The sequence below is a fragment of the Parasteatoda tepidariorum genome, chromosome 6 (assembly GCF_043381705.1).
Source record: "Parasteatoda tepidariorum isolate YZ-2023 chromosome 6, CAS_Ptep_4.0, whole genome shotgun sequence".
Lineage (NCBI taxonomy): Eukaryota > Metazoa > Arthropoda > Arachnida > Araneae > Theridiidae > Parasteatoda > Parasteatoda tepidariorum.
The window spans coordinates 1,730,896-1,744,568 of record NC_092209.1 but is presented as its reverse complement, the minus strand read 5'-3'; the positions used below and the strand labels follow the sequence as shown (position 1 = coordinate 1,744,568).

The window sequence follows — 13,673 nt, the reverse complement described above, 5'->3', positions numbered from 1 at the left end:
GAAGTTAGAGTTCCTATCTAAGTCCTAGAAAAATCAAAAACTGTTATATCAGTTTTCTCAAGGCTACATTTTTTTGAAAAAAAACTAATTTTAACTTCAGTATTACAGCTACATTTTCTTAGCTTTTCCACTCTTGTATAGTTCATTTAAATTTTAAAAAAATTTAATTGGTATGTATAATTTTAAATATTGATATTGTTTTTAATTTTGCTACTGCATGAGAAAAAAACTTCGTAGACAGTAACAACCATGGTTTTAAGAAAAGAAAATCATTTTAGTTTGGGTAGACTTAAAACGAAAAACGTAAAGAGTATTACTTTCGATAGGCGTACATTGGGAAAATCCCGAGTGCTTAAGAGAGATGACTGAGATTTGTATAGTGTACCTGAGGGTTTATTAACAATGCGTAGGCCGCGGCCCACAAGCTTGGTACTGGACGGTGGACTCTGGTCGAGAGTCTGAGCCGAGATGAATCCTTAGGGTATAATACCAATTTTCCGAACGATTCACTAAACCCAGTTTATATAACTCCAGTTTAGATTTTTGCCATGGATTTGCCCAAATTGGATTTGTACATGGCAAAAGTATCAATCTAGATAATTAAAAGATTTTAATGTAAATATGCTCATTTATTAATTTTAATACAAAATCAACTCGATGATTTTGTATAAAATTTAATAACATCTGTTGAATATCTGTTGGTTTTTATCAAATTTTAAAAAAAGTTTGTCTATTTTTTTCTTTTTGATAAATAAATATTACTACAAATTCCTTTATCTTTATCTATTTGATTAAAATAGTATTTAAATAAATGTTTTCTGAAAGATTAGAATTCAATGTAATTAGTTTTTATTAAACTTAAAATCTTTCCTTTTATCGTATGTCAAAATGGCACATATTTTCTTCTTTTTTAATATTTATATCCAAAAAATTGCAATTAATATTAATGTAACGATTACGAAACAATATTAGCTCTTTTAGGCAAAGATTATTTAACAAAATTACTAAAGAAAATTGAATTAAAAAATTAAAGAAAATTAAATCATCAATAAATCAAAAAACAAATTTGATATTTGGAGAATAAATTTTTTTCTTAATAATGCAAAAGTAAGTTTAAAAGGGACGAAAAATTAGATTCTTGTGGTATTATTATAGTACATTGTCTATTTGAACTCCAAAAAAATTCTCTAAATAATTTTAATAAAAAAATTCTTAATATATTTTAAATTTTTACACAAAAAAATTGCAAAACTTTTTTTTCGTTTGGATCCTTATTTTTCCTTTTTTTTTATTTATTCCCTTGTTTTCTTTGTATTTTTCTTTTTTTGTGGATTCTTGCTGCTTAATCGTAGTAATAAAACTAACATTTCACAAAAAGCAAATTAACTTGCTTATCAATTTGAGAAGGCTTTATTTTTCTTTGTGAGAACAAAAAGCTAGTAAACTGTTTATTTCGTTTACGGGGCAAATATTTTTCGTAAACTAGGTATTAATTTCATGCTAAAAACTACAAGAAAAAAAAAATACGGAAATTATTTTTGAAAAACTGGGTCCTACCATGTAGTAAAAATGTAACGATAATAGCGGAAAACTTCGATTATATTTTTACATATTAGTTTGAAACTTATTTGCAGCATTTGAGTTAAAAGTTGATAATTTTGAAATTAAGTTAATATTGAATAAATTTCCAATTAGTTTAATTAATCAGCTAAATTTAAATCATTTTCTAAACTATCAGGATTCGCGCTGTTCACGTAAAGTTTTCGGTTTTCAAAAATAGAAGGAAAAAAGAAATAAAATCAGTAAATACCAAGAAACTAGTTTTAGACCCAAAACACATTTTTGTCTAGTTTATGAACACTTTGAAATCTTCATACTGCATTGTTGTTGTTTGTGGCGGTCCTGTTAAGTATGAAGAAAATTTTGGAGCAAGAAGTGGAACATGAAAATAGTGTTTATTTTACAAATTCTATTCGCTCAAAGTTATTAAGTATCAAACAAGTATATCAAAAACTTAGAAAATTGGAATGTTTTTCCAAGAAAGAATAAATTGAAAAATAAAAATGTGAAACCATGTTAATTAAAAGTGGAAAATATTTTTGTTATCTATTGGAGGTAGAAAGCAAGAGTTTATTAATTATTCCAGCTACAAACGAACAGAGAAAGCAATTTATCGTTAATACTTTGCACACGTGAAAGGAATAATCCTAATCTGAAGCTCTTATGGCAATTTATTTATTTTTTTTAATATCAGATCTTAAAAAGAAAAATATTGTCTTTCATTCATGTGGATTTAAAAATTATGTTATTTTTCCAAGAATACCGAGAACGAACTTGCTTTTTTATTTTATTTTTTCTATCTGCAATTTTTAGTCCCCTTTTCCTGTCCACAAATCTAAAATGAAAAATAATCTGAAGATACTGTGGTTATCTACAACTTCCATTTTCATGCTAAAGAGTTTCTGACACCTTCGACCCAGAACAAGTCTGACAACAGAGAAAATTGGCCACTTTTTAGACATTGTTCATTATGATTGACAAAGTAAAGTTCGAAAAATTAGTGTTCTAACAGAAATGAGTTATGGAAAGCATAATTCATGACGATTTGGAGCATCGAAAAAACTCAACGAGGTAGGTACCTGAAATTTAGAACAAAAAAGGATAGGAAAAAAAGACATTTGTCAAAAACCGTAGTAACACAACACAAGTTACAATAATTACACTGGAAAACAGCTGAACTTTCTCCTTATCGTCTGGACTTGGCACCTTCAGGCTAATTTTTTTTTTTTTATAACCGTCGTTGAACACAGACCCAATTTTTGGGTTTACGACTACTAATGTTTAACTCCGTAGCCTTGTAATTTTGAACCTAATCCAGAAGACAAGGGAACTCCTGGATCAAGTATTAGGAGAAATTTGTCTTCGTGGAGGACTTCTTCATGGAACTAACACGCATTTGCGTTACATGGAGAGGAAGACCACGGGAACCTCCCACGGTTAGCCTAACGGCAAAGGAACTTTTTTTTTCTTACCTCCAAGCCCTGAGCATGTGCCTAGGTTATACAAAACCCTTAACCATATAGCCCAGGACTTGGCCATTAGTCCAGCTCCACTCCAGCCAAGGAACGGGTCCAGTCAGCGGTATTAATTTTGAAATTTTGATATGTACAAGATAATATTTGCAATATATAAATAGTTACAGTGTATAAATACAGTGATATAGAATTTGTTACATAATAATCTCATTGAGACTATGCTAGATTGTATAATATACACATCAGAGGAAGAAAATAACAATGTTCATTATTTTACAAAGAAATCTTTAAGAATAGTTGTTTACGATGAAAAATTTTCTACTTAACATGATATTTAAAAAAAAAATAATAATTTCCTTTTAAACTGAAAGTGTGGAAATTATGAAGAAGAAAAAAGACAAAGAGAAAGAAATTATACAGTATAAATTTGTGAAATAAGAAGCTATTAAATTTTTAATAAATACTCATTATCTGCTAAAAAGTTCATTACTGTTATTAATCTTTTGGTTAAAGTATTGTTTATAATGAAATTTTTCTGCCAAATTTCTAAATTCGGCAAAGAGACTCTAAACGATGATCCGTCCACCACTGAGGATATTTCACGTCAGTACTGTGGTCGGTGCAAGCCGGATGCGGAATTCATTTCGACCAGCCATCGCTGGGGATTTGAACCCGGTTCACCTCATTGGAAGGCGAACCCTCTATCCCCTGAGCCATCGTGGCTCACTGGCGGCTCTTTTAAAAGTAAAATTCTAATATTTAATTTTTTTTTTTTAAAAAGTCTCATTTCTATTTGATCCATCCTCGTATTTTAGCAATGTATAATGTTACTTTTTCTCTTTTAGAAAGAACTGCGTTTCCTTGAAGCTCCGAGCAGTTGTTCTATTGGTCATTTTCTTTTACATGGTCAGCTATCACTGCAGATTGGTAGGGTATTTGATTCAATGTTTTCGCTTTTTCTAAAGATATTTATAATGTCGAAAGTTTTCATTGCCATTGCCGTAAAACAAACTGAAATTTAGCTTCGAAATAAGGCCTTTGATATTAGAAAAAGTCTTCAAATTATCATTAAAAAAACTGTATTTATCGATTCTTTGCTTCAAATTAACTATACTCTTTGCAAGTAGAATCAAAGTTATGCGATTTACCCTTTCAGTTAATGTAACCAAAGAAAATCTTACTTTTTCCCCCACAGCAAATCTGTAAGAAGTGGGAATATTCTGGGGTATATTTGCAGTGGCAACAGAGAGGGTTGGGGGGAAATCGCGTTTCATTGAAATGCCTATTCTATTTGTAAATAATGGTTTGGAGGCTATTAGAGAGCCTAAATTAAAACAGACAGATTCTTTCTTTTATGTGTAGAAATTAATACTAAAGGAATTATATCGTCTTTTGAAAAACATTTATTGAACAATGTTACTAAAATTAATTTTAAACAAAACATTTTCGCGAAAATCGAGATAAGTCGAAAACTTGTTCATTCTAATAGAATCCATAATCAGAACCCCTAACTGTTTTATGTAATTTAAGTCAATGCAAAATATTCAAAAATCAAAGACAGCATCCTTATATGTATGGCTTCATCCCGTCATTAGTTTCAGATCACTGTAAGATGGATGATTAATCATCGCTATAAATTTTTTCTTAACGATATTGGTTTTCATACATCACTCTTGTTTTTTAACAGAACCAATTATCCAGTTGTAGGTGACCCAGCCAATCTTTTCATACAACCCATGAGCCTAAAAGCAAAAAGAAAGTCATTTCGGTGGGCAGTTCATCAAACGATTATGTAATCGTTTGATGAACATATAAAATAAAACTTAAATAAATCCTGAAAAACGGGATTAAGGTGACGGTGACATAAAATCTATTTTTTTATACACTTTATGGTCAAGAGTATCATTTATCTGTGAAAATTCAACACTTGACGATAATATTTTTATTGGGTCTCGATTTCTTCCCCCAGGAGGACGATCGGACATTGAAGAAGACTTAAGAAAACAAAGTCTTCAAAGAAAGGATAAAAGGAATCTTCTTTTTTTTCTTTCTTCCCTTCTGTCTAACTTTCCCAAGACGTGTTCGAAATCTTTTAAGTCTACGTCTCGAATTTTATTTGAAAAGTAAGGGGAAGGGGAGATCACAGTCTAGATACCGAGATGATCTAGTTTCCTATCATCGATTTTTTTTTTTCTTTCTAGTTTCCATTTCTTTTTTTTTCACTTGAATTTCTTAAATAAAACGTTGAATTTCGTATCCTAGATCTGTAATTTAAGGTAGAGTTTCAAATTTTTCTACGCCTTTGGAACTCGAAACCAGGGTTCAACTTTCTGATGTGGAGATCCCATAATATTTTCGAAGATGATACCCCTAAGCATTGCGTGAATCCGACTCATACCTGAGTAAAACTGTCAATTCCTTTACTTGTATTGTAATATACTTATTACAATTTTGGGTCATAAACATTCATTTTAAGACACATTATTTTAAGACGCTATTATTTAATTAAAAAATTCGAATTCATACGAGGGAAAATTCTACCGCAGTTTTTCATACATGCATATCCTTATTGTAATTTATTCAATACGTTCTTATTAGAATAAATTTACCATATTTTTCACAGGCATTTTAAAATAATTTCTTAAAAATAACAAAAATAACAGTAAATAAATAATTAATTATTGACTAGATACAATTGTAAGCACAGTTTTCTAAAATCTTAACGGGTTAAAGAAAGTTTAACTCTCAAAACCCATCCACGGAATCCTTGTTTTTAAAATAAATAATCCCTGATTTTAAAATTTGAATTTATTACACATTGAATGCGTAATAGTTGAGAATAATGAAAGAAAGACAACGAAAAACATTTTAATGAAAAATAAATATAGAGTAGAAAATAAACAATGTGAAAATTAAAAAGAAAATTCAAAAGAACTAGAAATAACCGGAAACAAACTAAGAAAGGAAGATTTAAAAAAGATAACAGTATTGTAAAAAATGTGATGTCATGTGAAAAAAGTCTAGAAAAATCTTTAAACAAGCATTAAAAGGAGGAAAGACAAATTTAAATGTATAAATGAATAGACTTTTATAAAATATTAAAAAAAACTAAATAAATACGAAAATAAGAAATAATAATCTATATAATCTTGAAAATAACAAAATGTAAATTAAACAAATTTGAAATCTTAAAGTATAGACTGGGAATCCTGAAAGCGGATTGATGAATGCTTCAGTTTCTCGAAAGATTTTATTAAGATCTCAGTTTTAATAAACATGCGATCGCTCAAACACTATTTTAGAAAAATATGAAAATAGTGATGCACATTGTTTGGAAGTTTTAAAAATACTCCACGCATCCATAATTAATATTTTAATTTTATTTACATATGTTTAGACGTTAAGGTTTACCTCTTAAAGATTAGAATTTTTTTTTCTTACGGAACTATATTTTGCTGCAGTTAGGTATTTATTAACGTTACTTCTATAGTTTGAAAAGGCTTTTACAAACCTCGCAATTGAACATTTTTTATTTTTTAATTCAACTGTCACACCTAGTCATGTAAGCTTAAGCTATTAAAAAGCGAATTCCTTTTCCGTTTTGATCACCATTATCATGAAAACTTGAAAAAAATGCAATAGGGACATATCTAAAAATACTTTTTGTTGGAAAATACAATTCATGCACCACTACATAATAAAAACATTGTAGTCAATGAAGTTGGATGAACAAATTTCATGAAACACTTTGACTCATTCATTTTTCCAATCCAATTGCATATAAACATCTCAATTCTTCTTCAACAGATCGAGATAACGTCTCGGTTGGATTTCTTGTGGAAACTTCAGGCTCAAAAAGAGTTGCAGGAAATGCGAGAACTGAGGCAGCATAATCAGCAATTGTTGAAAAATATTCTACCCGATCATGTCGCATCCTACTTTCTTCTCCAGGACAGAAATTATGAGGTAATGACGAGTTTGCTTATTTTTTTAATTATGCAGAACAGGTGAATTTGTTATTGCTAAAAGTATTTTTAAAAAATTGTCCATGTTTCATTTAGAAGAGGTATTTATTCATCAGTTTTGTGTAGCAAAATATCGGTTGTTAGAATCTTAGGATTTACAAAATATCGCGCAGTTGGATCTCGCGGAAATTAATTATCTTCAGATATAACCAAGTTTTCTGTAGGATTTCGGATACACGATATCTCGACAATAGAATCTCTCATCGAAATAATCTACCGTGGCAAAAATAATAGAAAAAAAACATTTAAAACTTGGATTCGCTACTGACACCGAAGCATTTTGTAGACCCAAGATTTTATTCTAAGATCAGAACCCACTATGAAAAGCCTAATCAGGAGTTCTCCCCACATTTATTTGTGTTTATTTATTTATCTTTTTTACATTTACTCATTTTATTTTATAAGCGTCGCTGAACAGCTTTTTGGGGTTTACGACTATTAATGTTCAAATCTGTAGCCATGTCATTTTGAACCTAATCCAGATGACAAGGGAACTAATGGATAGTATTGGAGGAACTTTTTGAATGGAACTAATACGTATTTGCGTGACATGGAGTGCAAAACCACTCGATTATCCTAACGGCAAGAGATTCTAACCCATGATCCGTCTACCACTCTGGATATTTTACGTCTGCACTGTAATCGGTGCAACCGGGTTCGGGTTTCGTATCGAGCCGTATTCGTATCTATTCGTAAATTCGGAGAATCGTATCAATTCATATGTTCCCAGCCATCACTGGGATTCAAACCCGGTTCACCTGATTGGCCATGTCTCTCTACGCCACATCTATCTATCTACTATCTACAAATCTATCTAGTATTTACAAATCTGTTGTGTTGTTGTTGTGGCTAATCTCGGAATCGTCTAGCAGCGCTAGACGACTCCTATGAATCCGAACGCCTCCAAAAAGTCCATGAAAAGACTGGATCTACTCGTACCTTTATCTACAAATCTATGTTTCTAAAAAACTATCTAACTACTATGTTTATCTATCTGCTATCAACAAATCTGAAATCTAGATATAAGTCAGGAATATGACTGCAAATAAGAATCCGATCAAGAATCAAATATAAGGTTGAAGAGAGCGTTGCCACCACGTAAATCAGATTTGTCCCCAAAAAAAATTTTTTTGAGTTCCACTCCATGCCTACTGCATGAATTGCGGCATACATTATACAGTCTTATATAATGGCATAGATACTTGCATATAATGTATATATATATATATATATATATATATATGTATATATTATATGTTTTATAGTGTCTAAATGAGTGTTTCATTTATTCTCCGTATACCTTTTATATAAAAATAATAAATAGCATTGCTAATTCTTTTTTTATTTTCTAATTCTTTTTTTTCAAAAAATAAAAATAAAATTTAAATTCAAACTATAATTTTATTTAGTGAAAGCAATTTCATAAAAATTTTAATGCATCTCTAGGGATTTTAAATAAATTCTTCATGCAAAATATTCAGAAAAAGCAGAAACGGCTTACATTTATGAAGCTCACGACATTCCTTATTGAATAAAAAAAGCTGGAATACAAATCAAATTTTAACTTGAAACAGTAGAGTCGGCTAAAATACCATATGAAATATCAATACAGAATTTTATGCTATTTCTGTTAACATATTGAATAGAAAGACTTCTTTTTAGTGACAAATATTCAGCCGTTATCTTTCCGTCAAAGAAAAGACAGTATTTATAACCTAGGGTAAAATTTACGNATATATATATATATATATATATATATATATATATATATATATATATATATATATATATATATATATATATATATATATATATATATATATATATATATATATATATATATATATATATATATATATATATATATATATATATATATATATATATATATATATATATATATATATATATATATATATATATATATATATATATATATATATATATATATATATATATATATATATATATATATATATATATATATATATATATATATATATATATATATATATATATATATATATATATATATATATATATATATATATATATATATATATATATATATATATATATATATATATATATATATATATATATATATATATATATATATATATATATATATATATATATATATATATATATATATATATATATATATATATATATATATATATATATATATATATATATATATATATATATATATATATATATATATATATATATATATATATATATATATATATATATATATATATATATATATATATATATATATATATATATATATATATATATATATAAATGATATATTATTATTATTATTACTATTATTATTTCAGTTGCTGGATGAGGAACGTTTCAGGCCGTTAGAGAAAATAAAGACCATAAGCAGTACTTATATGGCGGCATCTGGTCTTAATCCCAGTAGAAAGGTTCGTCATTTTACCCACATTTGTTTTACATAAGAATACTTAATGGTATTTCATCTCAGACAATCTGTTATTTGTTGAAAAAAAATCAGAGAGTTTTATCCATTCTCAGTTACCTATCTGCTAATTTACAATGCCTTTAATGGTTCTTTTTTATAGATTTTTCTCTTGGTTTAAGTTGCTCCCTATTATTATATGAGCTTTTATTTATTTTAAAATTTGTCACAAATTTTAAAAGAATCAAAGTCTTCTTTTTTTATTTAAGAAAATGTAAGGAAAATCAACAGAGCGGGTCGTTAAAGACCGCTGGATTGGAAAATCGCAACCCGCCGTTGAAAAAAAAAAGTTACTAGAACAATGGATTCTATGGCAGTATTTCCCCTATACACTAACTCGTTAATTTTTTTTTATTTTGCTTTCTAAACTTCGAGTCACGAGGCCAAAAAGGCTTCCGTTCTTAAATTTAAATAATCAAAGAACATATTTTTTACAAAATCTCTTTTTATGATAATCTATATGGTCTACCTTGGACTTTTAGATATAGCAAGGTCAAATCAGAATATGTTCTGAAAAGTAGAAAAAATATTCTAAAATATTATTCTAAAAAGCAGAGCCATGAATCATTAGAATTACTACTTATAAATATGTATGTCATGATAGTTGACTATAAGTTTAAATACAACAATGATAATTTTTGTATTTAAAGTTAATTTTAAAAGGTAAGGACGTACAAAATGAATGATGCATTGAATAGAAAATAATTGTTTTACAATGAACTTACATTGTGATTTTTCCAAAAAATTTCATTTTCTATTTCGAAAAAACACTTTAACATAGCAATGTTTCGAGAAGAAACTCTTCGACATAGGAATTCAAATTAACATTACGTATAGCCAAGGGGAAAATATTGTTTTGACATAAGAAGGCTTTCGAGATATCGAGAGTATTTTATGCGGAATTTCGTTATACCGAGCATTTAGCTGCATCTTTTTTCTTGCCATCCAGTCTAACTAAAAGAGTTTTCATTTCAGGGTCCGGAGGAGTGGGGTCACCTGACGGCGTTGGTGGACTTCGCTTTTTCTATGCGTGAAGCACTCGACGAACTTAACAAGCATTCTTTCAACAACTTCAAGTTACGCATAGGTAAATAACACGAGCTCATATTAACCAACCATGAAAAAAAAATTTTAACTTAAAAACATGCCAATGCATTTTAAAGAATTCTTGTAAAAAGAGGGGGGAAAGCACTGTTCACGACCATCAATATTCAAGAATACGTTATTACCGAATGAAAAGCTTTTCATGACAACTTTCAACTTCATTGACTTTTGTTTCATGGTTAAAATTTAGAGAAAAGAGAGTTCAGGTAAAACCAGAGTAAATTTTTTTTTCAAAATATCAAAATGCAATTAAATTATGGCAGGAATACTCAAGATTACACAGGGGGAATAATTCTTCCATAATTTTTTTGAATTTTGATAAAAACAATTTCAGCCAATTAGATCCCATAGTTTACTCTGGGTTTGACAGAGAACACACTTGTCTCTGAACTTTTAACTTCAAATTACCAATGGAGATAAAATAGAATGTGTCATGAAAAGTTTTTCCCATCGGTATAACGCCCTTTTAAGTCAGAAAGAAACAAAAGCTTATGCATTTTGATCAATCAATATTAAAATCAATAAGAGCGGAGGGGGATAATTAACCTTTGCTGTCCTCAGACTAAACATCGAAATTTCACAACTATTAAATAAGAAAGATATTATTAAGAAATTAAAAAATTTTACAGCTTAATATTTGGTGAACACATTATTTTAGGATTGTTCGTTATATTATAAATATATTTTATGAAGTAATTGAAATGATTTAGTACTTACATCAATTTAAATAACATTAAATAAAAATCTAATTGCAACGAGTTAAATATGCCTGAAACCGGTTTATTTTAGGTTCAAGCTTAAAGATGGTTCTTCTAAAGGCGAAATCACTAAACAGAAGCAATATCTTCTGATGGTTTTTGTTTCTCATTTACTATTTCCAAACACAATTATATTTCGTCACACTATGATAACGTTTAATCCCCCCCCCCTTTCTATTATTGTGTGACCCGTTTTGCGAATTCTTTTTTTTTTCACATAACTTTTTAATCAGAATTCTAAAAATGTATTATTAAAAGGTGTTTCTAACCTAAGGTTGTTCAATCATCAACAGGAATCAGCCACGGCCCCCTGGTGGGCGGAGTGATTGGTGCCAAAAAGCCAGTTTATGACATCTGGGGAAATACTGTGAATGAAGCCAGCCGCATGGATTCAACGGGTACTTTTGATAAGATTCAGGTAAACCACAGCAACGAAACATTTTCAGCAAATTCGGAAAACAATATTTTGAAATATAAATCAATACGCAACAGCTTAAGACTGTTACTCTTGGTAAAAAAAATACTTGAAATGACAAATGTTGTTATACTTACGCAAAATAAAAAAAGAAATTTAAATTTTAATCGAAATCTTGCATTATTTTGTTCCACTACAGTCTCAGCTTCTACTCTTTAGTATAAATGCAATACACTTGTCTGTTTCAAGAATAAGTGATAACTTAAGCTGTAAAAATGTTAAAATGTTCCATTTCACCCAAAGCAAATTTGAAAAAAAATTGCAGAATCTGCAGTATCTGTCATCCTTGTATTAACAGTATGCATTCGAAGGGTACAACTTATTAAAATAGTTTTCTTTTGCACTTTTCAATATTGACTGTAGTTCTTCGGGTTTTTTCTCTCACTTTTGAGCCTTAGAAAGTTTCTGTAAAATTTTCTGATTCATCCTTAAATAAAGTCTGAGAAGGCTTCATAAAATAAATTTTAAATGTATGAAATGTCTTGAGCGTGATCTTTGTAAGTCAAGCATTTTAAAAAGAACTCATTACCACGACGGCAAACACCCTATTAGCTAACTCTAGAACATTAAGCAATAACAGACTCATAGTTTTACAACAAAAAATTTAAAATTACATCGAAAGTTTTTGACGTTAAAATGTCAATAGTTAAAATTAAAGTTTTAATTCAGATTATCATAAAAGAAATTGAGTTAAATTTAGAAATTTTTCTCTTAACTGAAGGGTCCGTCAGATTCCAAGAATCTGTCTGGATTCTTAACCTCCTTTTTGAACTATAGAATTACATTGTGTGTGGTTGTTTAGTTTTTGACTTGCGTCTAATGGAAATTTAAAAAACAATGTTTGAAAAGTATTTCAGTTTTAATATTACGCTAAAGCAAAGTACCCTAAAGCAGGGATAAAGAGGAAGTAAATGAATGCTAGATAGATCTCTTCCGCAATAAAGATTTTAAATGATTAGAGGGGGAACTTCAGTTCAGGGGGGACTGGGGAAAATATCAAAATGGTACCCATAATCTATATATATAAAAATGAATGTCTGTATGTATGTCCCTTATAGACTCCTAAACCACCCGACAGAAAGCTATGAAACTTGGCATACAGATAGTTCAAAGCACGAGGAAGGTCACTGTCGACATTAGAACATTCTGCGTCAAACCGTTCCAGCGGTATCAGCGAAAATCGAAATGGAATTTTCTGATCGGTTAAAAGTTAGCCATTGTTTTAAATTTTGCTACAAGCGATTCAGTTTTCAAATATCTTGAAGATAACAGCAGTGAAATTTTTCATCTTATAGCTCTATTCATTTTGAAAAGTAAATTACATATACTTTAATATCTATCTATATTATATAAAAGCTAATACGTACGTATGTATCAATAAAACCGATGATATTTCTTTTCTCGCGCTGGCAACAGTTTTCATTTTTAATTGATTGGATTCGGCGCGCAAGAGCACGTAGTGAGCAACCAGATAACAATAACCAGAGTGAGCAAAATCAGGTTGTTCAATTCAGATTCGTGCACTAAAAAACATGACAATATTTAATTTAAGCTCAATAAGGAATTAACTAGGAGGCTCCGCCCCCTGCTCGCTAACGCTCGCCAATCCCCGAGGATTGCTACGCAATCCTATGTGGTTCACGCCGTGAACCATGGCTCGCTGCGCTCGCTCGCCGATGAACACAATGCTCTAGCACAAAGACATAATATATTATCATCAAATACATAGTATTTTATCATCAAAGACATAGTATTGTACTTATGTAGAAGAATTCTACC

At 29.3% G+C, this 13,673-nt stretch overlaps 1 protein-coding gene across 1 annotated transcript in view; it reads left to right on the top strand.

Moving 5' to 3' along the window:
• LOC107439048 (adenylate cyclase type 8) overlaps window positions 1-13,673 on the top strand; it is a 209,941-nt gene that overhangs the window by 186,869 nt on the left and 9,399 nt on the right. The window contains exons 17-21 of the mRNA XM_071181577.1: window positions 3,881-3,962; window positions 6,843-7,002; window positions 9,314-9,504; window positions 10,533-10,644; window positions 11,713-11,837. Of these exons, the coding sequence (XP_071037678.1) occupies window positions 3,881-3,962; window positions 6,843-7,002; window positions 9,314-9,504; window positions 10,533-10,644; window positions 11,713-11,837 (670 nt within the window). The remainder of the gene's footprint in view (window positions 1-3,880; window positions 3,963-6,842; window positions 7,003-9,313; window positions 9,505-10,532; window positions 10,645-11,712; window positions 11,838-13,673) is intronic.